This window comes from Ornithorhynchus anatinus, chromosome 5, assembly GCF_004115215.2.
Source record: "Ornithorhynchus anatinus isolate Pmale09 chromosome 5, mOrnAna1.pri.v4, whole genome shotgun sequence".
Lineage (NCBI taxonomy): Eukaryota > Metazoa > Chordata > Mammalia > Monotremata > Ornithorhynchidae > Ornithorhynchus > Ornithorhynchus anatinus.
In genome coordinates this window covers 4,793,944-4,819,046 of record NC_041732.1, presented here as the reverse complement: position 1 = coordinate 4,819,046, position 25,103 = coordinate 4,793,944, and the positions used below count along the sequence as shown (strand labels likewise).

Sequence of the window (25,103 nt, the reverse complement as noted above, 5' to 3'; positions counted from 1 at the left end):
GCCGACGATAACCTTACTGTCGAGAAACCAGGCTTCCCGGCCTCCTTTTTTCCCCCACGCCCTTCCAGCTCCCCACTCCCCACTCCATTCCCAGCTGTCCCTCCCTCTGTCCCTCCTCTCCTCCCTCCTCCACCCCCTTCCCTGCCATCATTTTCATTTTTTTATGGAATCTGTAAAGCGCGTACTACGTACCGGTCGAGACCAGGTGCCGGGGGTAGGTGCGAGCTAATCGGGGTGGACACGGTCCGTGTCCCGCAAGGGGCTTAGGCTCTTACTCCCCAGGTTGTAGATGGGGGAACTGAGGCACAGGGGAAGGGAAGCGACTTTCCCGAGGTCCAACGGCCCACAAGTGGTGGAGCTGGGATCTAGAACCCAGGTTCTTCTGAGTCCAGGGCCCGTCCAGCCACCTGCCTACGGTGGGGCTTCCCGGCTAATAACGGTGACCGCTCCCCCGTCCGTCAAGAGGGGTTTGAGACGGAGAGTCCCGTGTGGGACAAGGACCGGGTCCAACCTGAGTCGCTTTTACCCACCCCAGCGCTCGGTACAGTGGCCGGCACGAAACGAGCGCCGAACAAATGCCGCAGTCGTTATTATTCTTAAACACTTGACGGCGAAGCGACGTGGCCCAGCGGAAAGATCCCGGGCCCGGGAGCGGGAGGCCCCGGGTTCCTATCCCGCTTCCGCCAACCTGTCCGCTGCGTGGCTTCGAGCGAGTCAGTCACCTTCTCTTTGCCTCAGTTACCTCACCTGTAAAATCGGATGAGGTCCGTGAGCCCTTTCGTGGGACGGGGGTCTGGGTCTGACTCGATCATCCGGTATCCGCTCCGGCCTTCGGTACGGTGCCGGGCGCAGGGCAACCCCCTGACGGATAGCATTGAAAAAACCTACGGGCCGAGCACGGCGCCGAACCCCGAAGTAGATGGGAGATCGTCAGGTCGGACGGACTCCCCGTCCCACCCGGGGTGCACGGTCTCCGGAGGAGGGAGGACCCGGATCTCGACCCCATTTCTACCGATGAGGAAACCGAGGCCCGGAGAAATCATCATAAAACTCGGCTGGCGTCCGTTAAGCGCTTACTATGTGCCGAGCGCCGTTCTAAGCACCGTTCTAACAAACGAAGTGATTTGCCCGAGGTCAAGCGGCAGGAATGGCGGGGGGGGGGGGTGGGGAGCCCGGGTTCGGGCCCGGGACCTCTGACCCCCAGGCCCGGGCTCTTCCCATCGGGCCGGGCCGCTTCTCCCACCTCGGGGCTCTTTGCTGAGGTCAACCCTTGGGCCTCCCCCCCACCCCTCCCCGGGTGCCCTCCCCCCGCCCCCCCCCGTCCCACTTGGCTGATCCGACCCCCGAGGTAGCCGAACAATCAGCGTCCGGCCCCATTGTACCCGGCCTTAGCAACGGGGAGGGGGGAGGGGTTGGGGGGGGCGTTGGGGGGGGCGACCCCTGAACCGAACGGAACCGGCTCAATCCCCGGGGGAGGCCGAGGGGACTGGGCCCAGGGAGAGGCCCCGCCACACGTGAGTTGCGGGCCTGGGCCGGGGCGGGAGGACGGAGGGGACTGGTGAGCCGCACCCTTGGCCTCCGCCACGACGATACGCCCCCTCAGAGCCCGACCCCCGGCACCCCGTCGCCCACCCTGAGGGGCCGACCTCAGTTTCGGGGAGGGGTCGGATTCCCGCGGGGGCAGGGAGGGAGGTGGTGACGGTGGTGACGGAGGAGGCTGGGGTCAGGGAGCCGCGGCCTGCGTCCGCACGGACCGGGGCCGGCCCGGTGGGGTTGGGGAGGGGAGAGGCGGCCCCCCAGACAGCCTCGTGCCACGGATGAGCGGGGAGCAGAGTGGCCGGCCCACTCAACCTGAGGTTTGAGGGCCCGCCTCCTTCTCCTTCGTCCAAGGCTCTTCCGTGGGAGCCGGCTCCTCGGCCGGCACGGAGAAGGGCTGCCCCCCACCCCCCGTTCTAATCTTCTACGGACGCCGACCCCGTCCCCCGCCACGGTCCCTTGACCGCGTCCAGCCCCGGAGCGGGCGAGGACCGCCGTTCATTTCTAACCCCGCTTGGGGCCGGCCGGCCAGCGGGCCGGCTACCCGATTTGGAAGAGGTCACCTGACCCGTGTCACTTGAAACGGCGTGGCTTAGCGGCTAGAGCTCGGGCCCGAGGAGCGGGAGGACCCGGGTTCCGGTCCTGCCACCCCACGTGTCTGCTGCGTGACCTCGGGCAAGTCGCTTCGCTTCTCCGGCCTCGGTTCCCTCATCTTTTCAAGGGGATTAAGAGTGGGGGCCCCAGGTGGGACGGGGACTGTATCTGACCTGATTACCTTATATCCAGTGCTTAGAAGAGTGCTTGACGCGTTGCAGGTGTTGAACGAATACCATAATAACTATAATAATACTTACGGAGCGCTGACTAGGTGTAGAGCAGTGTACTGGGTTTGGGGGAGTACAGTTGACAAGGTCGACGTGATCCCTTCCCACGGGAACTTACAGTCCCCCGCTCCCGTCGCCTCCGATAATTTATACTTCAATTCCGCCTCCCCTGGGCTATCCATCAGTAGTATTTATTGGGCGCTAACTCTGTGCAGAGCACTGTACCGATTGCTTGATGAGCAGCGTGGCCTGGTGGGAAAAGAGCAAGTCCGGGAGTCCGAGGTTCTGGGTTCTAATCCCAGCTCTGCCATGTGTCTGCTGTGTGACCCTGGGGGAGTCATTTAACTTCTCTGTGCCCCACCTTCCCTCATCTGCATGATGGGGATCAAATTCTACTCACTCCTACTTAGACTGTGTGAGCCCCGTGTGGGACGGGGCCTGGCTCCCACCCGATCGACCCGTATCTACCCCAGCGCTTAGAATAGCGCTCGTCGCACAGCAAGCGCTTAACGAGTACCGTGATTATTATTATTACTCCACGAGAGATAGCAGGCGCGATCCGATCCCAGTCCCGTGGGCCCCACGGGGATTCGAATTTGAGCATGAATTTGTTTTCTCCTCCCTTCTCCACCTTCCTAAAAATCGCAGCATTTATGTATTATTACTCTACGCCAAGCCCCGTGCTAAGCACCGAAGTAGATACACTACAAGTGAAAAGAACGGAGCTCCGGCCCCAAACGGGGCGGGAGTGAGAACGGGCACCTCGTCCCGTTTGACAGATGAGGAAACCGAAGGCCGGAGAAGTGAAGCGACTTGCCCAAGGACAGCCACCAGGGTAGAGGCGGAGTCGGGATTCGAACCCGAATCCCTCGACTCCCAGGCCGGCGCTCTTTCCGTCCTCGCGCTCTCACCCGGTGCCCCGGTGCCCGGCATCCCGCGTCGACAGACGGGTGGCCGGGAGAGCGGCCGTGGTCTCGGGCCCCCGACCAACCGCGACAGCTCCGGGACGTCCACGGTAGCCCACGCCACCGTGCCCCGGCCCGCGGCGTGAGCTTCGTCGAAGGAGCTCCGAGTGAGGAATTAGGAATGGCGGGGCAGTCTTCCTCTTGCTCTCCAGAGAACAATAATAATGGTATTTGTTAAGCGCTTACTCTGGGCCAAGCACCGTTCTAAGCACTGGGGTAGATTCGAGGGAATCAGGTTGGACACAGTCCCTGTCCCACTCGGGGCTCACGGTCTTTACAGATGAGGTAACCGAGGCCCAGAGAAGTGAAGTGACTCGCCCGGGGTCACGCAGCAGAGAGGCGGCGGAGCTGGGATTAGAACCCAGGTCCTCTGACGCCCGCGCTCTTGCCACTGGGCCACGCTGCTTCTCTCCTCTGCTTCTTGAGTGAGAGGGATGGGGTCCAGTCCCATGATCTCATACCTAGCCCAGGGCTCGGCACACAGCGGGGGCCCCCCCCCCCAGACGCCACGGTTATTCCTGTTCTCCTCATTACCCCCTCACGGCCACCCGCCCGCCCCCCACCGACCGACAGCACGGGCCGGTCCCAACCCCCATCTCCGCGAGCACCCCCACATCAAGCCGGCCCACCCGGCCCCGGGAGGGGATCACGAGCGCGCGTCTGGCCGGATCCAGGCGACCGTGGCCGGCCAGGCCCGGGGAGGCCCGAGGGCGGAGGCGGGGGCGGGAGGAGAGGAGGAGGAGGAGGGGACCGCGGGAGGCGACCGGGGCAAGGGACGGCGGGGTGGGGGGCTAAGGCGGGACGTCCGGGACCGGGGGAGAGCTAGGAGCGGAGAGGATTGGGGAAAAATGACGGTGGGCCCGTGTCCTCCTTCCCCTCGCAGCGAGGTCCCCGCCGGCACCCGGCCACCCCGACTCCTAGGCGAGCCAGCATGGCGGCCAAGGCCAAGCCCCCCACGGGCCCCGGGGCCTCCAGCGGGCAGGGGCCGGAAGAGAAGAACTTCCTGCAGCTGTCGGCGGAAGAGCTGGGGGCCCTGAGGGAAGCCTTCGAGGACGGGAACCTGAGCGCGGCGGCCCGCAAGCTGCAGGACACCCTCCAGTCCCTGGAGAACGTGCGCCTGGACGTGGCCGTCACCGGGGAGACCGGCTCGGGCAAGTCCACCTTCGTCAACGCCATCCGGGGCCTGGGCGACGAGGAGCCCGGCTCGGCCGAGACCGGGGTGGTGGAGACCACCCTGGACCCCACCCCGTACCCCCACCCCAAGTACCCCAACGTGACCATCTGGGACCTGCCGGGCATCGGCACGCCGGCCTTCCAGGCGAGCCGCTACCTGGAGCGGGTCCAGTTCGGCCGCTACGACTTCTTCATCCTCATCGCCTCGGAGCGCTTCACGGCCCACCACGCCCAGCTGGCCTGCGAGATCCAGCGCCTGGGCAAGCGCTTCTACTTCATCCGCTCCAAGGTGGACGTGGACCTGGCCGCCTCGCGCCAGCGCCGCCCGGCCACCTTCTCCGAGGAAGGGGTCCTGAACGAGATCCGCACCCACTGCCGGGACCGGCTGCGGGCCGAGGGGGTGGCCGAGCCCCGGGTCTTCCTGCTGTCCACGTTCGAGCTGGGCAAGTACGACTTCCACCTGCTGGGCGAGACCCTGGAGAGGGAGCTGGAGGGTCACAAGCGCCACGCCCTCCTGCTGGCCCTGCCCAACGTCTCCCGCCAGATCCTGGACAAGAAGCGGGCCTCCCTGCAGCAGCACATCTGGCTCATCGCCGCCATCTCCTGCGGGCTGGATCCCGTGCCCGTCCCCCAGGTGCCCGGCCTCTTCTGCGACCTCAAGCTGCTGGTCAAGGCCCTCCAGGGCTACTATCGCAACTTCGGGCTGGATCGGGCCTCCTTGGCCACGCTGGCCGACCAGGTGGCCAAGCCGGCCGAGGCGCTGAAGGCCGTGATGCGGAGCCCGGACGAGGTGGACGAGGCCCTGGTGGTGCAGCTCTTGGGCCAGGTGGCCGGGGGCGTGGGTGGCTTCACCCAGCAGCTGGAGACCGTGCCCATCCTGGGGGCCTTGGCCAGCGGTGGCGTCTCCTTCGCCATCGTCTACAAGGCGCTCCGCCTCTTCCTCACCATGGTCGAGGAGGACTGCCAGCGCGTGCTCCTCAAGGCCTTCGAGGTGGAGCCCAGGCACCCTCTGTGACCTCCCCCGGAGGGGGGTCGGGGACACCGGGGCGCGCGCGGGGCGGGGGGGCTCCGCTGCCCATCCCCGGGGCATCTCCCCCGGGAGGAGCTTGGACGACCCTGAATATCAGCGAGCCCGGCCACGCGGTCCTCTCTTTGCCTCCGACGTCCGGTCGCCCGGCGGGGCCCGGCCCCGGAGGCCACCGGGCCCCGGCTCTTCCCCCGGCCGCGGGCCCACCCCTCCGGCCCCCGGGGCGGTGGGTCCCAGTCTCCCCCTGCCGCCCACGGGAACCGGGGCAGCCCCCCCCGGGGTGGGAGATGGAGCGGGAGACGGGGCCCCGGGGTGTCCGGCTGTCTTCCCTTCCGGCCGCCCGACCCTCTCCCGAGCTCCGTGCCGGCAACCGGAGCCTCCCGGGAGCCAGAGGTCGACGGACGGGGGACGGTGCGTCCCCCACCCCCCGCCCGCCCTCCGCGCAAACCCTCTGTCAGAGCCAGAGGTTCGAGGCGGGGTGAGCCGGTGGGCTGGGATGGGGATTCTGGGGCCCGAGGGCCCGTGGGACGCCCGGGCCAGCGGAAGTCCCAGGAAAAGGCTGGCGCCGGCAGCAGGGACAACGGTGATATCGGAAGGACGTAGGCTGGGGTACCGGAACCAGAGCGTCAGGGGAGGGGTCCCGACGGGCAGAGGCCCGGCTGGGGTGCGGAGGGGTAAGGCCCTCAGGAGCCGGGGCAGAAGTGGGGTATTCCGATGGTTGGTGATACGGAGCGAGAGGGAGCCGGGCGGCCGGCGGAGAGAAGGAGCAGGAGGGCAGCGGGGGACGGGGAGCTCGGCACAGATCGGGAAAACAGGAACGCCAGGAAAGGCAGAACCTCCCACTTCACCCCGACGGCACCTCCCCAGTGGTCGGGCCCCTCTGAGCCGGGGCGGGGAGGGAGGAGTCGCCCGTTCCCTCGGGGCCAGTGGGTCCCCTAAACGCCCAGAAGGGAAACCGGGGCCCACCCTGGATCCTGCCCGGGGTTGAGAGGGCGGGAAGAGAGTGGAGACCCAAGGATAGATGGAGGGGATCCTCCAGGCCTGCCCCGGGGTGCCCCAGTCGGGACCCTCCCCCGCAGGAATCGCCCCGTCCATCCAGAAGCCGAGCAGGTGCCCCCCTGCAGTCCTGACCTGCTTCCCCCACCCCCCACCCCGGATGCCCGCCCGGCCCGAGTGGGCCCTGCCCGTTGCCAGTCCAAAGCCTCCGTGGGTCAGGTTTAGGTGGGGAAAATCAAGCGGTCATCGTCCGTGCCCTCTGAGGGGCCGCTGAGGGACGGGGAGGATCGCATTTCTGGCGGGAGAGATTTGGGTTGGATACCCGGAAGGACTTCCCAACTTTCTGGGCGTCTCCAGCGCCTCGGGCAAGGGCAGGGCTTCTCCGAAGGAGATCTGGGGACCCCTAAGACCGTGGCCCAGGTCAGGGAGGTCCAGACCCACTCCAGACCCACTATTCCAGCTCGGGGCGGGGCCTTGGCCAAGACAGCCCCCACCCCTCTTGGTCAACCACTTCAAAGCAGGCAGCTGGTCGCTACAAGCTCTGCAGCCCGCCCAGCCGGGCGTCCCCACGGCCGGCCACTTCCCCAGCGGGCCGGTGGCCAGACCGCCGGCCCTCCCCCAACGGAACTGGAGGCGGGGAGGGGGAATCCAACCCGCTTTAGCTGAACTTCTCCTCCAGAACCCAAGGGGCAGCTCAGAAAAGTACAAATCGAGGGCCCTCTCTCTTACGAAGCCTTCCCGAGGGCCGGGCATCGCGTTGGGAAAGATCTCCGGGGAAGGACCGCCGGAGGCGGCAGGAGGCCAATCCGGAGTTCTCCAGAGAAATCTACCCTCGGTCCTGCCTGCTGCAGTCAAAAATTCCCAGTTGAGTTCATCCCAAGGCTTAGTGCCTTAATTATAATGATAATATTTAAATATTTACTATGTGCCAAGCTCTGTACGAAGTGTTGGGGTGATCACAAGCAAATTGGGTTAGACACCCTTTCCCACATGGGGGTACTCACTCTTAGTCCCCATTTTCCAGATGAGGGAACTAGGGCACAGAGAAGTGAAGTAATCTGCCCAAGATCACGCAGCAGACAAGTGATTAGAGCCGGGATTAGAACCCAGGTCTTCCTGACTCCCAGACCCGTGCTCTATCCACTAGACCGGGCTGCTTCCCTCTCCTCTCCTGCCACCTCTCACCGCATTACGGGTAGCGAGCCACAGCCCTCACCACCCGCCGTCGACGTTTACGGGGTAGTTCAGGGGCAGTCCCGGCCCCCCGAGTTTACACGCTAATAGAAAAGATAGACCTAATCGGGCAAACCTCCAGGAGTCAAAAAACCCCACTAGATTCAAAACAACAAAACAGAAGCAAGTGGAAGAGTGGATGACGAACAGATGGGGACCAGGCGTGGGGTTTGGCAGAAAGAACCCGGGCCTGGACGTCAGAGGTCCTGGGTTCTAATCCCGGATCGATCACTTGCCTGCTGCGGTGTGACCTTGGGCAAGTCACTGCACTTCTCTGGGCCTCAGTTACCTCGTCTGTAAAATGGGGGTGAAGGCCGTGAGCACCACGTAGGACAGGGACTGTGTCCAACCTAATTAGCTTGGAGCGACCCAGCACCTAGAACAGTGCTTGGCACGTAGTAAGCACTTAACCAATACCGTCATCATCATTATTATCACTTGGGTTCTAATCCCGGCTCTTTCACGTGTTCAATTTATTTACTTATGTATATTAATGTCGGTCTCCCCTTCTAGACCGTGAGCTCACTGAGGCCAGGGAATGTGTCTATTGTTATATTGTACTCTTCCAAGTGTTTAGTACAAGGCTTTGCACACAGTAAGCGCTCAATAAATGACTGAATGAATGGGGCTCACAGTTCAAGGAGGAGGGAGAACAGGAAACGAATCCCCATTTTGCCATTGAGGAAACTGAGGCACAGAGAAGTGACTCGTCCAAGGGCACACAGCAGGGAAATGGCAGAGCCAAGATTAGAACCCAGGTCCTCTGACTTCCGGGCCGGTGCTCTATCCCCTAGGCCACGCTGCTTCCAGAGGGTGGAAACAGGGAGACCGAGGGTGCAGAATGTTTGTGCCGGGGGTGTTCCGGTTAGGAGAGAGAGGAAGAGGAAGGCCCGGGAGAATGAAATAACGATGATGAGGATAATATTTGTTAAGTGCAAGACAAGTGCAAGTAGATGCAAGACAATCAAGTCAAATCACTCCCAATCCTACCTGGGACTCATGGTCGATGAGGGAACAGGTATTTAATCCTCATTTTCCAGAGGAGGAAGCGACGTGCCCAAGGTCATGCAACAAGCGAAGGATGGAGCTGGAATTAGAGGCCAAGTCATCTGCCTACCAGGCCCGAGCCTTTTTCCACCGGGTCCCACTGCTTCTCCATGGCAGATGTTAGACAAGCAATATGGCCTAGGGGATAGGGCACGGGCCCGGGAGTCTGAAGGTCATGGGTTCTAATTCCGGCTCCGCCACCTGTCTGCTGTGACCTTGGCAAGTCATTTCACTTCTCTGGGCCTCAGTTATCTCATCTGTAAAATGGGGATTGAGACCGTGAGCCTCATGTGGGACAGGGACTGTGTCCAACTTGATTTGCTTTGTATCCACCCCAGGGCTTAGTACAGTGCCTGGCACACAGTAAGCGCTTAAATACCATTATTATTATGCTACAGCTACGACAAAGACAGGAGCCTGTCTTGATGATGATGGCCTTTGTTAAGCGCTTACTATGTGCCAAGCACTGTTCAGAGTGCTGGTGTAGATACAAGGTAATCAGGTTGTCACACAGTCTTAATCCCCATCTTACAGATGAGGGAACTGAGGCACGGAGAAATTAAGTGACCTTCCCAAAGTCACACAGCCAACAAGCGGCGGCGCCGGGATTAGAACTCACGACCTCTGACTCCCAAGCCGGGGCTCTGGAAGCCATCGAAAATGACGTCGAGGTTGCCGACCTGTGGGGGAGGCGGTCGATCGGTGGGTCAATCCTGTCAATTGAGCGCTTACTGTGTGCGGAAAACTGGATTAAGCTCTTGGGAGAAAGCAGTAGAACAAGGATAATAGACACATTCCCCGCTGGCAACAAGCTTAAAGACTAGAGGGGGAGGCAGACATTTAGAGAAATAAATTACAGATGAGGATCAAAGCGCCGTGGAGCTGGATAATGGGGAACAGTGATGGGACACCTGGGAAGGGCTGAGAATTCGGGAACGACAACTTGGTTCCGATTGAGAGAGTGAGTCGAAGGTGCCCGTGGGTCTTCTGGAGGGAGATGAGGCAGGAAGGAGGACTATATTTAGGGCATTCATTCATTTAATCATTCCATCGCATTTATTGTACTAAGGGCTTGGGAAAGTATGATACGACAATGAACGGTGACATCCCCTGCCCACGACGAGCTCAGTCTATTAAGCAAAACTGAAAACCGTAAACTCTTTCTGGGTAGGGATCGCCTCTACTGACTATTCTTTTTTCATTCATTCGATCGTATTTACTGAGCCCTCACTGTGTGCAGAGCACTGTACTAAGCGCTCGGACGGCAACATTTAGAGACAATCCCTACCCAACAACGGGCTCACAGTCTAGAAGGGGGGGAGGAGTTTCCCGAGCGTTCAGTACAGCGCTCGGCGTTCATTCATTCGTTCCCATTTATTGTGCGCTTAGTGTGCAGAGCACTTTACTAAGCACTTGGAAAAGTACAATTCGGCAACAGAGCCAATCCCTACCCAACAGCAGGCCCACAGACTGGGGGGAGGGAGAGCGGTGGCCTTTCCATTCGGCCACGCTGCCGTCCGACGGCGGGGCAGGTGAGCGGTCGAGGCTGGAGATGGAGGTGAGGGACGCCGCTCAAGACCCCCAGGATGGGCGGGATCCTCCGGCCGCCGCGGGTCCGGTCTGGGGATGGAGGGGAGACCCCGGGGGGCGGGGGCGGGAGGTTTCCGGAGAATTTCGACCCGACGAGGATCGGCCCCAAAGCTCCCGGGCCCGGTAACCTCCCCCCACCACCGAATTCCCGCCGCGGGGCTCGCTGGAGAGAGCCCGGGCTGGGGAGTCGGAGGTCGCGGGTTCTAATCCCGGCTTGCCGGCTGGGTGACTTCGGGCCAGTCACTTCACTGTGCCTCAGTGACCTCACCTGGAAAATGGGGATGAAAACCGTGAGCCCCACGTGGGACAACGTGATCACCTTGTATCCCCCAGCGCTTAGAACTGTGCTCTGCACCTAGTAAGCGCTTAACAAACACCACGATTTTAAGGCACCGGGACTCCAGGATCCCGGCAACCTTCCGGTTGACATCGGCCCCCGCCGCTTCGGCGGGAACAGCCGAGGGAGACCCCCCACACCCTCCAGGTTGGGGTGGCGGGGTCGTCCTCGGAGCTGTTAGCTGAGGTCACTCTGGCTTTGTTGGGGACGGAACCCCTCCGGTGCCCCCCGACCCCCCACCCCCACCCCCCGCTGGCCGGGGTAGGGCCGGCCAATCAGCACCTGGACCCATTGTACCGGCCCTTAGCAACGGGGCTGGGGGAGCAGAGCGGGACCCAGCACGGGGGGGGGGGGTGTAATTTGAGCAGCGTGAGAAGAGCAGGAGGCCCCGCGGCCACCACCGCATGTGAGTGACGACCCCGGGGAGGGGGGACGAGGATGGGGACCTTCCGGGGACGCCCGTGTCGCCGCTCCCGCCCCCCGACCATTAAGGACCGACTTCCCGGAATTCAGTTTTTTATCCAGAATCCCCCAAACCATCGGGGGAGGAAGCCCTGGGGCTCTGAACCCCAGCCAGGCCCGTCTCCCCGAGGTGGCCTCCTGGGCGCCGGGGTTGGGTTCCCCCCGGCCCCGGGGCCTAAATAAGAGGAACTGTGGTATCTGTCAGGTGCTTACCCTGTGCCGAACACCTCGCTAAGCGCAGGGGGAGATGCCAAAAGCGCAGGTCGGCCACGGCGCCCTTCCCCCTCGGGGCTCCCGGTCCGGAGGGGAGGGAGAACGGGTATTTCCTCCTCCGTCTGACAGATGAGCACGGCGTAGCGGAGAGAGCGCGGGCTGGGGAGTCGGAAGGTCGTGGGTCCTGATCCCGACTCCGCCACTTGTCTGCCGCGTGAGCTCGGGCGGGTCACTGCGCTTCTCTGGGCCCGTTACCTCATCTGGAAAAGGGGGAGCGAGACTGAGCCCCACGTGGGACAAGGACCGTGTCCGACCCGATCTGCTTGTAATGACGATGATGTTGATATCTGTTAAGCGCTTACTGTACGCCAAGCACCGTTCTAAGCGCTGGGGGAGATACGAGGTAAACAGGTTGGCCCACGTAGGGCTCACGGTCTCCTTCCCCATTTTACAGCTGAGGTCGCTGAGGCCCAGAGAAGTGAAGTGGCTTGCCCACGGTCACACAGCTGACAGGCGGCAGAGCCGGGATTAGGACCCATGACCTCTGACTCCCAAGCCCGGGCTCTTGCCGCCGCGCCACGCTGCTTCTCTAAGCAGAGGGTGGGTCGCGTCCACCCCGGCGCTGGGAACGGTACCCGGCGCGTAGTGAGCACTTAACGGACGCCGTAACTATTACGGTTGGGTGAGGAAACCGAGGCCCAAAGCAGCTAGGCGACCTGCCCGCGGTCCCGCAGCCGGCGAGAGGCCGGGCCGGGATCAGAAGCCGGGGGTGCCGGGGCAGGTCCCACTTCCACGCCTCCCCTTCCCCGGCCGGCCGGCCGCCCACACCCGCCTCTTCCCCCCGCCAGGACCCGCCGGCCGACGGGGTCTCGGCGGGCGGGGGGATGGAGCCCCAGGCCTCCCGGCCTTCCGGCAACCAGGTCCCGCCCCTGAACCCCGACGCCATCCGCGAGTTCACCGCGGCCCTGGGCTCCGGGAACGTGCCCAACGTGGCCCGCAAGCTGATGGAGGCCGTGAAGATGGCGGCCTACGCCAAACTGAACGTGGCCGTGACCGGGGAGCCGGGGGCCGGCAAGTCCACCTTCATCAACGCCATGCGCCAGCTGGGGGACGAGGACCCCGGGGCCGCCGCCACCGGGGTGGTCGACACCACGCGGGACCCCACCCCGTACCCGCACCCCAAGTACCCCAACATCACCCTGTGGGACCTGCCGGGCATCGGCAGCCCCGAGTTCCGGGCCGAGGGCTACCTGGCGCGGGTGGCCTCCGACCGCTACGACTTCTTCATCCTGCTGGCCTCCCAGCGCTTCACCTACAACCTGGCCCAGCTGGCCTGCGCCATCCAGCAGCAGGGCAAGAAGTTCTACCTGGTCCGCTGCAAGGTGGACGTGGACCTGGAGGCCTCCCGGCGCCGCCGGCCCAGCTCCTTCGACCCGGAGCAGGTCCTGGCGGAGATCCGCCGGGACTGCCAGGACCAGCTGAGCCGCCAGGGGCTGAGCGGCCCCCGGGTCTTCGCCCTGTCCAACTTCAACCGCGGCCTCTACGACTTCCCCCTGCTGGAGGAGACCCTGGAGAAGGAGCTGCCCGGCCACAAGCGCCAGGCCTTCCTCCTGGCGCGCCCCAACGACTCCCTGGAGGTCCTGGAGAAGAAGAAGGCCGCCCTGGAGGAGCAGATCTGGAAGCTGGCCCTGGCCGCCTGCACCGTCAACAGCGTGCCCGTGCCCGGCCTGCCCGGCCTGCCCGCCGCCTGCGAGGTGGCCATCCTGACCGATTCCCTCAGCGACTACTGCCGTAGCTTCGGGCTGGAGCGCGAGACGCTGGAGGAGCTGGCTCGGGAGCTGGGCCTGCCCCAGGAGGAGGTGCAGGGGCTGATCCGGTCCCCGCTGGCCCAGGACATCACCAGGGGGCTGGTGCTGCAGCTCCTGGCCAGCGCCTCCCAGAGCGCCCAGCTCCTCTTCCAGTACTTCCGCCAGGCCGTGCCCACCTTCGGGACCCTGGCCGCCGCCGGCCTCTCCTTCGCCGCCATCTACCTGACCCTCAGGACCTTCCTGCAGCACGTGGCCGAGGACGCCCGGCGCATCGTGCTGCTCGCCCAGCGCAAGCGCGGCCAGAGGGACGGGGAGCCTCCCCGGCGGGCCCCGCCCGCGCCGCCCGAGCCCCGGGGGTCGGCCGAGGCGCTCCCTCCCGCCGCCTCCCCTCCTCCTCCCGCTCCTCTGCCGGGCCCGTCAAAAAGTCCTTCCTGAGCGCCCGAGGGGACCGTTTCCGTTGGCCGCAGGAGGTCGTCAGTTTGGTGATTTTGGGGGGGTTTCCGAAGGCGTGGGTTAAGCGCTCGACGGGGGCCGGGCGCTGATCTAAGCGCTGGGGGGGATACGAGCCGATCGGGTTGGAAGGCGTCCCCGTCCCGCCTGGGGGGTCGCGGTCTCCGTCCCCGTTTTCCAGGTGAGGTCACGGGGGCATAGGGAAGTGACCTGACCAAGGTCACGCAGCAGACAGGTGGCAGGGCCGGGATCAGAACCCGGGTCCTTCCGATCCCCCGGCCCGGGTCCCATCCGCTGGGTCGCTTCTCGGGTGTCAGCTGTAGAGACAAACCCCCGGGGGACCGCTCTGGGGGAAGAGGGGCCGGACTCCCTCATCGTTTCCACCGCCACCCGGCCGCGGGTCAAACAGAAAGGAGGACTGAGGGTCGAGGGCTGGGGGAAGGCGGAGGAGGATCGAGTGGCTGGAGGGCGGAGGAGGCTGTGAGAGAAGAGAGGAGAGAGGCTCGGACTGCGCCGAGCTCACCAGGGAACGGCCGCTCGCTCCCGGCGCGGCCCGCGGGCAAGGTGACGCTTTCCCCAGGGTGAAAGGTCGCCACCCAGGCAGAAGGGGTGAAGGGGTCACCACCCGGCCCGGCCCCGGGGGGAGAGGGGCCGCCCTCCTGCCCCACTGCGGCTCCAATGCCCACCGCCCCGGCCCTGGGAGCGTACGCACGTTTGCGACCGCCCCAGAGATCCCGGCTCCCCTTCCTATCGTCTCCCCACTCTCCGCCCCGACCCCCCCCCCCCCGATTTAAACTCTAAAACCCCTAGGAGCTCGAGGGGAAGGCGGGAGAATGCGGGGGAGCCCCTGGGAGAAGGGAAGGTCCGAGTCGACGTGGGCTTCGCGGGGAAACCCGAGCCGGCTCGTGCGGCCGGCCCGCCGTCGGGCAGCCCGGGGGCGGCCGCCTCGGCCCCCCGAAGCCCGGCCAACCCACCTCCCGAACCGGCGCCAACGAAAAGACGACATCACCCCAGCTCGGCCCAGGGACCGGCGGGGGGGCTCGGAGGCCAGATAAGCTCACGAGAAGGGGGGAGACTTTGCCGAATTTATTGACTGCCACGCCCGCCCCCCCGCCGGCAATCCCCCGGTGCCTCGGTGGGCGGGCGGCGCCACCCCGGCGACCTGGACCGGGGCCGGTAGAGGCCCGTGGATCCCGCGTGGCTGCCCCCGCCTCATCTCAGCTCCCCATCCACCCCGCCGAAGCGACGTCGGCGGGCCGGGGGTGGGTGGGGACGGGGGAGCCCAGTAACCACCACGGCGGCCCCTCCCTCCTCCACGCAGGGGCCAGGAATCACCGTTCTCCTTCCGCGCGCGACCCCACTTTCCTCCCGCGGCGGCCGGGCCCCGAACCCGAGGCTTCTCCAGCTCCGGCTGCCCTCCAGGGAGGCACCGGAACCGGGTGCCTTCTCCCCCAGACCATCTCTCCACACTGCGGCTCTCCGAAGGGGCGGGCCGGGCCCTCCCTCGGGTCCGTCCGGGGGCCGTTGTCCTCGAGGAAACCCAGGAGCTCCTCTTCCCCTCAGGCGAGCAGCCGGCTGTATTCGGCCAGAGCCGACGACTTCTTGACCCCATCCCAGATGCGGGCGGCGTAGTGGAACCTGGGGCGGGGGTCCAGGAGGGGGGAAAGGGGTTCATCGGGCGGGTCGGCGCCCGCTGGGACGTCGCAGCCCCCGCGGTCTGAGCCGCGGTCAGAGATGCTCCCGCCGCCGACCGGCTCGCCCGCCGACGTCAGGAGCGGGGCCGGCCGAGAGCGTCCCTGGGCCGGCAGCCTCCCGACTGGCCCGGGGGCACCCCCTATTAACAGAGGTCATGCTGAAAGCCCCGAGGTCAGCCCGGTGGGCTCCCAAGGCGGGGGGGAGGCCGAGGATGGGAAAGGCAGAAAGACCAGCCGGATGGACAACCGGACAGGTGGGCGTGGAGGAGAGAGACCAGCAATCCACGGGGAGGGCAGCACGAGCCCCACCCGCGAGCATCTGAGTGACCCCGGGCAGACTGGCCCCAAATCGGAATTTTCTACGGGAAATTCTTTCCCAGGCTGGCATGGGCAATAGTATAATAATAACGACGACGTATCTGTTAAGCGCTTACTATCTGTCAAGCACTGTTCTAAGCGCTCTTCTACGCGCTGGGGTGCACACGAGCAAATCGAGTCGGTCACGGTCCCCGTCCCACGGGTGGCTCGCGGTCTCCATCCCCATTCTACAGATGAGGTAACTGAGGCCCAGGGAAATGAAGTAACTTGCCCAAGTTCACACCGCTGACGAGCAGCGGATCTCGGATTAGAACCCAGGTCCTTCTGACCCCCGGGCCCGGGCTCCACTCTCACGACGCAGTCGTCCCGGCCCTGGCTCCCCCGGGATCAGTTCCCCGGCCCTCCCCGGTCCGTGATCCGTCCCCGTCGAACCCCCCTCGCCCCTTACCAATTTTTCTCGGTGAGGATGGTGTGGGAGAGTTGCGGCCGTGCCATGGACATCACCTGGCTTCGGAGCTTGTTCACCAGCGACTGGAAGCTGGGGTGGCCCCGGTAGCCGGGCAGCAGGGAAAAAAGGGGGCCGGAGCCGGGGCCTGGGGACACGGAGGGGGCGGCCCCAAGGGGGGGGGCCGAGTGGTCAGGGGCCACCTCCCCACCCAGATCTGCTTCGTGCGGCAAACCCGGCGGGGCCCCCCCGCCCACCAGGCTCACCCTCAGCCCACCTGCCCGGGGGAGGCTCTCGCCGTCCCCGTCACTCTCCATGAACGGCACCAAGAAGAGGTTGACCTCCGAGTCCAGGAAGTCAGGGGGCAGCCCTGGAAACACGTTGCACTCCAGCATGGACAGCGTCCCTGCAGGGGCAGGAGGAGGGGAAGCCACAGAAATCGGGGGAGACGGGACGACACGAGCTTGGGGGCGGCGATGAAGAGAAGGGTGGGGAGAGGGGAGGAGGAGGAAAAGAAAAGGGGCCACAGGGGGGAGGGGGTGGAGATGACTGGGATGCAGGGGGGGACTGGAAAGGGCAGGACCCGGGGATAATGCTGATGCCAGAGTCCAAGGCGGGGGAGGCGGGGGAGGCGGGGGGTCGAGCTCGGCCCCGCCGGATGGGGGTTGGGAAGAGGGGCGGGGGCGGTCCTGAGGGTCTCACCTTTGTAGCGCAGATGGGAGTGGGCCATCAGCTGGTCGATCACCAGGTGCATCTGGCGAAGCTTCCGAGGGCAAAAGTCTTCTCGGCGGGCTTTGTTCTGCAGAAACACTGGGCAGGGGTGGGGAGGAGAGACCATGAGCCGGGGTAGACCACCCACCCCCACGCCAGGGGACCTCCCTCCCTCCCCGCATCCCCCGGGACGCCCCCCCCCCCAAACCAGGCCTCTCCCGTACCCAGGTGGGGGTAATACTCGGTCCCTTCGTCGGAGCCCGGGGAGCCGCTGGCCTCGTGGCTGGGGGATGGGGTGGACGGTTTCACCATCTCCGCCGTCTGTAGAAACCTGTCGGGGGCGGCGGGGAGGGGACGGACGACACGGGCCCCTGAGTCCCCTCGGTCGGGCCGGCCCCCGCATCCACCGCTTCCCGACCCCCCACGGCCCTCACCTGTAGAGGCTCAGGTCGGTGAACCAGTCCTGCACCACGATGACCACGTGGCAGACCGTGAACAGGAAAGCCGCGATCTGCAGGGACTGGGGCGGGGAGGACCGGGGCGGCCACGGTCAGCCGCCGCCCCCTCCCCGCGCCCCCTCGGCCCTCCCCGGCGCCCCAGCTCGGGCCCCCCACCTGCATCTCCACGTAGGTGTGAGGCAGGTTGTACTCCGGAGGCAGCTTGCGGTCGTTGTTGATGAGGTGGTCCAAGATGGAGGGGCTCAGGATGGGCTGGGGGGACAGGGGCCGGCGGGCGGCCAGTGAGGGAGAGGACCGAGTCCGGGGGACCACAACAGCCCCTAACTCGAACCGCACCCTGAATCTGGGGGGGGCTATTAGAGGAGGGGGCGGAATCACCTGAGTGTCCAGGAAGACTATGCGCTCCTGCGTGATGAAGAAGTCGATGCCGCTGGTCTGGTTGCCCCCCCTCTCCTTCATCTCGGGGCTCTGGGCCCGGAACACGTAGGCCCTGGGGAGGGGGCGGCGAGGGGGTCGCGGGTCACCGCCCGGCCCGGCTGGGGCCTCCTCCTCCCGGGTCCGCCCTCCCCCAGCGGCCCGGTCCCACCCACACACACCGCCCGGGCTGGGCAGAGCGGTCGGGGCCCGGGACGGCCACCACCCCCCACAGCGATCGCTCTCCCCAGCGCCCGTCCCCCGTGGCGGGCCTCACCTCTGGTCCTCCTCGGGGGTGTTGGCGGACAGCAGCGACATGACCATGGACTTCCCCGTGCCCTGCAGTCCCAGGACGCCCACCACCAGCACGTCCGTCTGGTCCAACAGGTACTGCGGGGGGACGGACGGGGGCAGTGGGGCTCAGGGGGACGTGTGGATTGTGGCAGGCCCAGAGGGGGCCCCCCATCAGGAGTGGGGGGGGTGGGGAGGTGGGCCGGTTACCTCAATGGCGCTGTCACACCAGTTCATCTGGTCGTCCACCAGCTTGATGCTGTGCTTCATCCGCTCGGGGGGCAGCAGCTTGGCCTGGCCCACCACGGCTGGGGGTGGCGGGAAGGGCGCGCGAAGGAGAAGACAAGAGAGTACGCACAGCGTGTCACGGCTCCCCCTGCCCCGATGACCCCCCGGCCCACAACAGCCCCCAACCCGGGCGCCGCCCCCCTGCCCCGCTCCCTCCCCGAGCCTGGGACTCACGGTCCATGGCAGCAGGAGCCGCGGGGCCCATGCCCCGGTTCTGGATCTGGTAGACGGGCTGCGTGGGCCTCTGCCCCTCCTTCTCCCCCTTGGGGGGCACGGGGGCGGCCGGGGGCGTGGGGGCGGAGCCCTCCACTGGCGTGACCCCCGCACCGGGCCCCTTCCCTTCCTCCCGAGGCTTCATGAGGACGATGGGCTTCTCTAACGGGGGGGCCGGGGCGACGGGGGCCGCGGGGGCGGCCGGGGGAGCCAGGAGCTTGGACTGCGGGACACGGGGTGGGGGGTTGGGAGGGGGGGTCACTCCGACTCCGCAAATCCCGCCTCCCCTCCCCAACAGATACCGGCCAACCCGTGACGCAAGGCAAGGCACCCCGCCACGCGCCGGCCCACACGCGAGGTCGGTTCTGCCCAGACCCAGGCCTCGAGAGAGCCCCCCAATCCCCCCCCCGGCAGCCCCCGGCCGCCCTCTGCCCCAGCCCGGCCCCGCGGGCCCTCACCCGCTCAGCCGGAGGCTTCGAGAGGATGATGGGGGTCTTCTGCATGACGGAAGTCCCTGGTTCTTCGCTTCCATCCTGGGAGGTGAGAGAGCGAGGGGGCGGTCGCCAGGTCGGGACCCCAGCCCCTCCCCATCACCACCTCTCTTCCCTCTCCTTCCCCTCTCTCCCGGAATCAAACCCCTGCCCTACCACCTCCCTCCCCCGTGGCCCAGCCCCCTTCCCCAAGGGGGTGGGAGCCTGCCTTTGTCCTCTCCCAACCCCAAGGGTGGATTGTCCCACTTCCTCGAACCCTTCCCCGCTGCAAAGCCGCCCGCCCCCTCGGCCTCAGCCCCGCCGGACCCGGCAGGGCCCACTCACCCGCCTCTCCCGCTCTCGGTCCCAAGGGACGTAGTCCCTCTCCCGCCCCCCGGGGCCCGACAGGTTCTGGGGCCCGCCTGCTCCGGGCTCCTTCCAACGGCGACGCCGCTCCGGCCCGTACAGCCCCGGCTGGCTGTGCCCGGACTCCGACATGGCCGTCACGCCTGGAGGGAGGGGATACCGTGTGTACACGCGTCTGCACGCGCGCGAGGGGCCGGGGGGGCCGCACGCACCCGCGCCTCTTCCTTCTGCCTGGGGGGAAAACCGGGAGGAGCAAGAGTGTGGAGGTCGACGACGGTGGCATTTAAGCGCTTACTATGTGCGAAGCACTGTTCTAAGCGCTGGGGGGGGGAATACAAAGTGATCGGGTTGTCCCACGTCGGGCTCACAGTCTTCATCCCCAATTTCCAGACGAGGCAACTGAGGCCCAGTGAAGTGACTTGCCCAAAGACTCGGCTGACAAGCGGCGGAGTCGGGATTTGAACCCGTGGCCTCTGACTCCCCAGCCCGTGCTCTTCCCGCCGAGCCGCGCTGCTTCTCTGGCTTGGATTCTACCACTTGTCTGCTGCGTGACCTTGGACAAGTCACTTTCCTTCTCTGTGCTTCGGTGACCTCATGCGTAAAATGGGGACTAAGACCTAGCCCCAAGTGTGTCAAGGGACTGTGTCCAACCTGATCAGCTTGTATCGCTCAATTAATCATATTTATTCAGCGCTTGCTGTGTGTGGAGCACTATACTAAGTACTTGGAAGAATACAATATAACAGAGTTGGGAGACACGTTCCCTGCCCACAAAGAACTTACAGTCTAGAGGGGGAAACAGGGGGGAATAACAGAATTATTATTTCTTAATAATAATATTATAATAATCTTAATAGAAATATTGTTATACTATATTGTATATTATTAATAGAAATGTGAGAAGGAGAATATGAGTCATAGGTCATGGGTTCTAATCCCACCTCCGCCGCTTGTCAGCTCTGTGACTTTAGGCAAGTCACTTCACTTCTCTGGGCCTCAGTTACCTCATCTGTAAAATAGGGATTAAAACTGTGAGCCCCATGTGGGGCAACCCGATGACCTTGTATCCCCCCTCTGCTTCGAACGGTACTTGGCACATAGTAAGCGCTGAACAAATACCATCATTATTATTATTAAACAAATTACAGATACGAACATAAGTGTTGCGGGGCTGAAGAAGGGGTAAGGAGTGCAAATAATAATAATGATGGCACATTTGTTAAGTGCTTTCTATGTGCGAAACACTGTTCGAAGCGCTGAAGCCAAGTGCAAGGGCATCCCAGAAGGGTCTGGGAGAGGAGGAAACGAGGGCAGGGGACGTGCCTACCAACTCTGTTTCACTGTACTCTCCCAAGCACTCAGGACAGTGCTCTGCGCTCAGGAAGCGCGCAATAAATATGACCCCTTGATAGACGCGCTTTTAGTAAGGGTTTCAAGGTGGGGAGAGTGACCCTCTGTCGGATAAAGGGAAGGCGTGCCAGGACAGAGGCAGGACATAAGCAAGGGGTCGGCAACGAGACGGAGGTACAGTGAGTAGGTTGGCATCAGGGGAGCCAAGTGTGCGGGCCGGGTTGGAGGGGGCGAGGAGACGGACGACTTTAAAGGCGACGGCGTGGAGTTTCCGACGCGGAAGCGGATGGGCAACCCCTGGAGGTTCTTCAGCAGGAAGGAAACACGGACCGGACGTTTTGGGAAAAAATGATCTGGGACGGCAGACTGGAGTACGGCCTGGAGTAGGGGGCCGGGAGGTCGGCAAGGAGGATGACGCAGGCGTCAAGGCGGGGACCTCCGCGGTTCAGCACAGTATCCCGGTATGTAATAAGCACTTAACTAATACCCTATAAAAGAGCTCGAGAAATACCACGGATGGAAGTGGCGCGTTCCCTGCCCTCAAGAAAATTATACTCTAATAAGGGAGAGGGGCGTAATAATTATGGCTGGAAAAATGACACTTTCTGAGAAGTAGCACGGTGTGGTGGCTAGAGCACGGGCCTGGGAGTTAGAAGGTCTTGGGTTCTACTCCCGGCTTGGCCACTTGTCTGCTGTGTGACCTTGGGCAAGTCACTTCACTTCTCTGGGCCTCAGTTCCCTCATCTGCAAAGGGGGGAGTAAGACCGTGAGCTATCCCATGTGGGACAGGGACTGCGTCCAACCTGATTACCTTGTATTTACCCCAGCACTTTGAATAGTGCTTCGCACATAGTAATCATAATAATGTTGGTATTTGTGAAGCGCTTACTACGTGCCGAGCACTGTTCTAAGCGCTGGGGGAGATCCAGGGTCATCAAGGGGGTCCCACGTGAGGCTCCCAGTCTTCATCCCCGTTTTCCAGAGGAGGTCACTGAGGCCCCAGAGAAGTGAAGTGACTTGCCTGAGGTCACACAGCTGACAAGTGGCGGGGCCTGGATTTGAACCCAGGCCCTCTGCCCAGAGTAGGCGCTCAATAAAGACGACTGAATGAGGCGCTGGGTCGAACGCTCTGCACACAGTAGGCGCTCACTACGGAGGCCTGAATGAAGGAAGCGCTGGGTAGAACGCTCTGCACGTAGTAGTTGGCGCTCACTAAAGACGACTGATTAACCAGGTATCGATCAACGTAAATGGGCGCGAATCAATCGGTCGAAACGGGGGACCGAGGACTTACCTGAGGCCGCCGCCGGCGCCGCCGCGTTAAGGGCGTAAAGCGATCGCCTCAGCCCCGCACCCAAAGCGCATGCGCGGCGCCCAACGCGCGCGCCCCCCCCTCCCCTCCGGCGCCGCGGAAGTGGGTCCACGCCTGCGCAGAAGGGAGGGAATTTTCGCGCAGGCGCGGCCCGGGGTGAGCGCGCGCTCCGGGTCCCGCGAGGGGCGCATGCGCCGACGAGGAGCCGGCCGTTCCGCCGCCGCCTGAGGGCGCATGCGCTGTAGGAAGAGCCGGGAGGGAGTGAAGGCCGCGGGGAGGAGGCTGAGCAGGTGGCGGGTTCGAGTCCCACCGCGGGCCGGGCCGCGTCATCTTCATTCATTCAGTCGTGTTTATTGAGCGGTTACTGGGTTGCCGAGTTGTCCATTCCAAGCGCTTAGTGCAGGGCTCTGCACATAGTGAGCGCTCAATAAATACTATTGAATGAATGAATACTGTGTGCAGAGCCCTGTACTAAGCGCTTGGAATCGCTTACTGGGTGCAAAGCACTCTAGTAAGCGCTTGGGAGGGTACCGTACAACAACAGACACGTTCCCTGCCCACTGCAAGCTCACAGAATAATAACTGTGGCATTTATTATTAATAATAGTGGCATTTGGTAAGCACTTACTATATGCCAGGCCCTGTACTAAGCGCTTGGGGTGGATAGAAGCAGATCGGGTTGGATGCAGTCCCCCTCCCGCACAGTCTTAATCCCCATTTTACAGATGAGGGAAGTGAGGCCCAGAGAAGCGAAGTGACTTGCCCAAGATCACACAGACAGGTGGCAGATTAGGGATTAGAACCCATGACCTTCTGACTCCCAGGCCCGCACTCTTTCCACTAGGCCTTGCTGCTCTTCTGCTTCTTTGATAAGCGCTTATTAGGTGCCAGGCACTGTACTAAGCGCTGGGGTCAGTCCAAGCAAATCGGGTTGGACCCAGTCCCTGCCCCACGTGGGGTTCACAGTTTCAATCCCCATTTTACTGATGAGGTAAGACCCAGAGAAGGGAAGTGACTTGCCTAAGGTCACACAGCAGACAAGTAGCAGAGATAAGATAAAAATAGCCCCGATTTTAAGCCCCACAGTGGCACAGAGAGAACATCTTGACATGTGATTTAAAAACAACCAACCTCCGCATTCCTCCCGGGTTCCTGTGCCAAAGCGGGACGAGGAACCCGAAGTGGAGTCGCTGTGGGAAAGCGGCGAGCTGAAGCCACCATCTGATCCCTCTTACAGGCCGGAAATTTGATAGGGAGGGGAGAGCGCTTTGGTCCTAGAGAATCGGGGTGATCGTTTCTGCCACTCAAACCCCCCAGAACCGCTCAGTCTCACCTCGCCTGGGACGGGACATTTGCTGTCTTTCCTTAAATTCACCTCATCGATTTGGCAAAAGAAACTTCATTGCTCAGATCTCTGGTGTTTCCTCTCTTATTCCGTACCCATCCTCTTACATCGCGTATCCGTGTGAGCGAACATCCAGATATTTACGTTGATTTATTCCTATTAATACCCATCTCCCCTTCTAGACTCTAGGCTTGTTATGGGCAGGACCTTGTCTGCTTGTTCTGCTGTATTGTATTCTCCCAAGCGCTTAGTACGGTGCTGTGCACATAGTAAGCACTTAATTATACCACTGGTTGATTTCTCTACTTGTAAATATTTCTTTGTCTCCCCCCACCTCTCCCAACCCCGTTAAATTGGAAGTTCCCTATGGGCTGCGAAACAGCGTGGCCAACTAGAAATAGTCCAGGCCTGGGAGTCAGGGGACCTGGGTTCCATTTCTGGCCCCACCACTACCTGCTGTGTGACTTTGGGTGAGTCACTTCACTTCTCTGTGCCTTCATCTGCAAAATGGGGGTTCAATACCTGTTCTCCCTCCTGCCTTACTTTGAGCCACATGTGGGAGCTGATTACCTTGTATCTACCCCACTGCTTAGTACAGTGCTTGACACATAGTAAGCGCTTACCAAATACCACAATTATTATTATTAGGGAACGTATCTTGTGTGTCCCAAGGGCTAAGCTCAGTGTGCTGCACCCAGTGGGACCTTAAATTTGTGTGTGTGTGTGTGTGTGTGTGTATTTGGTAACCATTTACTTTGATAGATACAATATAATCAGACACAGTCCCTGTCCTACCTGGGGCTACTAGTCTAAAGAGGAGGGAGGCAGGGATTTAACCTCCGTTTTACAGATGAGGAAACTGAGGACCAGAGAAGTGACTTGCCCCAGCTCCCTCAGCAGGCAAGAGGCAGACAGGAGGATTAGAACCCAGGTCCTTTGACTCCCGGGCCCGTGCCTTTCCACTAGGCCACGGCGTTACTCAAATGTGACTTTTCCTCCTCTTAATGACAGTGATAATCGTGGTATTTGTTATAACTTTTACCGCGTGTCCAGCGCAGTACCGTTCTGACTCTGAGGCCGAAGACGTAGGATCCCAGACCTGGCCGACCCTTAGCTTTCTGACTGTGGAAGATATAAGACAGTGTGGCTTAGTGGAAAGAGCCCAGGCTTGGGAATCAGAGGACCTGGGTCCTAATCCCGGCTCTGCCACTTGTCTGCTGTGTGACCTTGGGCAAGTCACTTCACTTCTCTGGGCCTCAGTTCCCTCATCTGTAAAATGGGGATGAAGACTGTGAGCCCCACGTGGGACAATCTGATTACCTTGTATCTACCCCAGTGCTTACAGCATTCATTCATTCCATCGTATTGAGAGCTTACCGTATGCACAGCACTGTACTAAGCGCTTGTAATGTACAATTTGGGAACAGATAGAGACAATCCCTGCCCAACAACAGGCTCACAGGCTAAAAGGGGGAAACAGACGGCCAAACAAGTAGTCAGGCATCAATACCATCAAAATAGATAAATAGAATCTTATACACATCATTCATAAATATAATTAATAACTGTGTTTAAGCGCTTACTATGTGCCAAGCACTGTACTAAGCGCTGGGATGGATACAAGCAAATCGGGTAGGACACAGTCCACAGTCGGAGAAGCAGAGAGGCTTAGTGGAAAGAGCCTGGGCTTGGGAATCAGAGGTCGTGGGTTCTAATCCCAGCTCTGCCACTTATCAGCTAGTGTGACTTTGGGCAAGTCACTTCACT

The 25,103-nt window shown here is 62.7% G+C and overlaps 3 protein-coding genes across 3 annotated transcripts; 2 read left to right on the top strand and 1 right to left on the bottom strand.

Moving 5' to 3' along the window:
* The first annotated feature begins 1,426 nt into the window (after positions 1–1,426).
* LOC103164682 (interferon-inducible GTPase 5-like) lies at positions 1,427–5,637 on the top strand. Its single transcript, XM_007665799.4, has 2 exons — positions 1,427–1,514; positions 4,209–5,637. Exon 2 carries the CDS (start codon positions 4,257–4,259, stop codon positions 5,511–5,513), a length of 1,257 nt encoding a protein of 418 aa, XP_007663989.2. The 5' UTR covers positions 1,427–1,514; positions 4,209–4,256; the 3' UTR covers positions 5,514–5,637.
* Positions 5,638–11,046: 5,409 nt separating this feature from the next.
* Positions 11,047–13,677, top strand: LOC100093562 (interferon-inducible GTPase 5). The gene is made up of 2 exons (XM_029064685.2): positions 11,047–11,134; positions 12,252–13,677. The coding sequence occupies exon 2, from the start codon at positions 12,288–12,290 to the stop codon at positions 13,644–13,646; it is 1,359 nt and encodes a 452-aa protein (XP_028920518.1). The 5' UTR covers positions 11,047–11,134; positions 12,252–12,287; the 3' UTR covers positions 13,647–13,677.
* A 1,050-nt stretch (positions 13,678–14,727) lies between these two features.
* On the bottom strand, positions 14,728–22,047 carry SMG9 (SMG9 nonsense mediated mRNA decay factor). The gene is made up of 14 exons (XM_029064293.2): positions 21,974–22,047; positions 19,309–19,472; positions 18,952–19,026; positions 18,455–18,716; positions 18,203–18,300; positions 17,979–18,091; positions 17,666–17,777; positions 17,444–17,539; positions 17,264–17,349; positions 17,054–17,160; positions 16,821–16,928; positions 16,396–16,524; positions 16,122–16,266; positions 14,728–15,299 (listed from the first exon to the last, which is right to left on the bottom strand). Exons 2-14 carry the CDS (start codon positions 19,459–19,461, stop codon positions 15,221–15,223), a joined length of 1,563 nt encoding a protein of 520 aa, XP_028920126.1. The 5' UTR covers positions 19,462–19,472; positions 21,974–22,047; the 3' UTR covers positions 14,728–15,220.
* Between the last annotated feature and the right edge of the window lie 3,056 nt (positions 22,048–25,103).

Coding starts and splice junctions, on each gene's coding strand:
- LOC103164682 (XM_007665799.4), top strand. CDS start 4,257: ATGGCGGCCAAGGCCAAGCCCCCCACGGGCCCCGGGGCCTCCAGCGGG.
- LOC100093562 (XM_029064685.2), top strand. CDS start 12,288: ATGGAGCCCCAGGCCTCCCGGCCTTCCGGCAACCAGGTCCCGCCCCTG.
- SMG9 (XM_029064293.2), bottom strand. CDS start 19,461: ATGTCGGAGTCCGGGCACAGCCAGCCGGGGCTGTACGGGCCGGAGCGG. Junction 18,092..18,202: donor GGTGTGACAGCGCCATTGAG/GTAACCGGCCCA, acceptor GTCCCCCCGCAG/TACCTGTTGGACCAGACGGA. Junction 17,161..17,263: donor ACCGACCTGAGCCTCTACAG/GTGAGGGCCGTG, acceptor CGCCCCCGACAG/GTTTCTACAGACGGCGGAGA.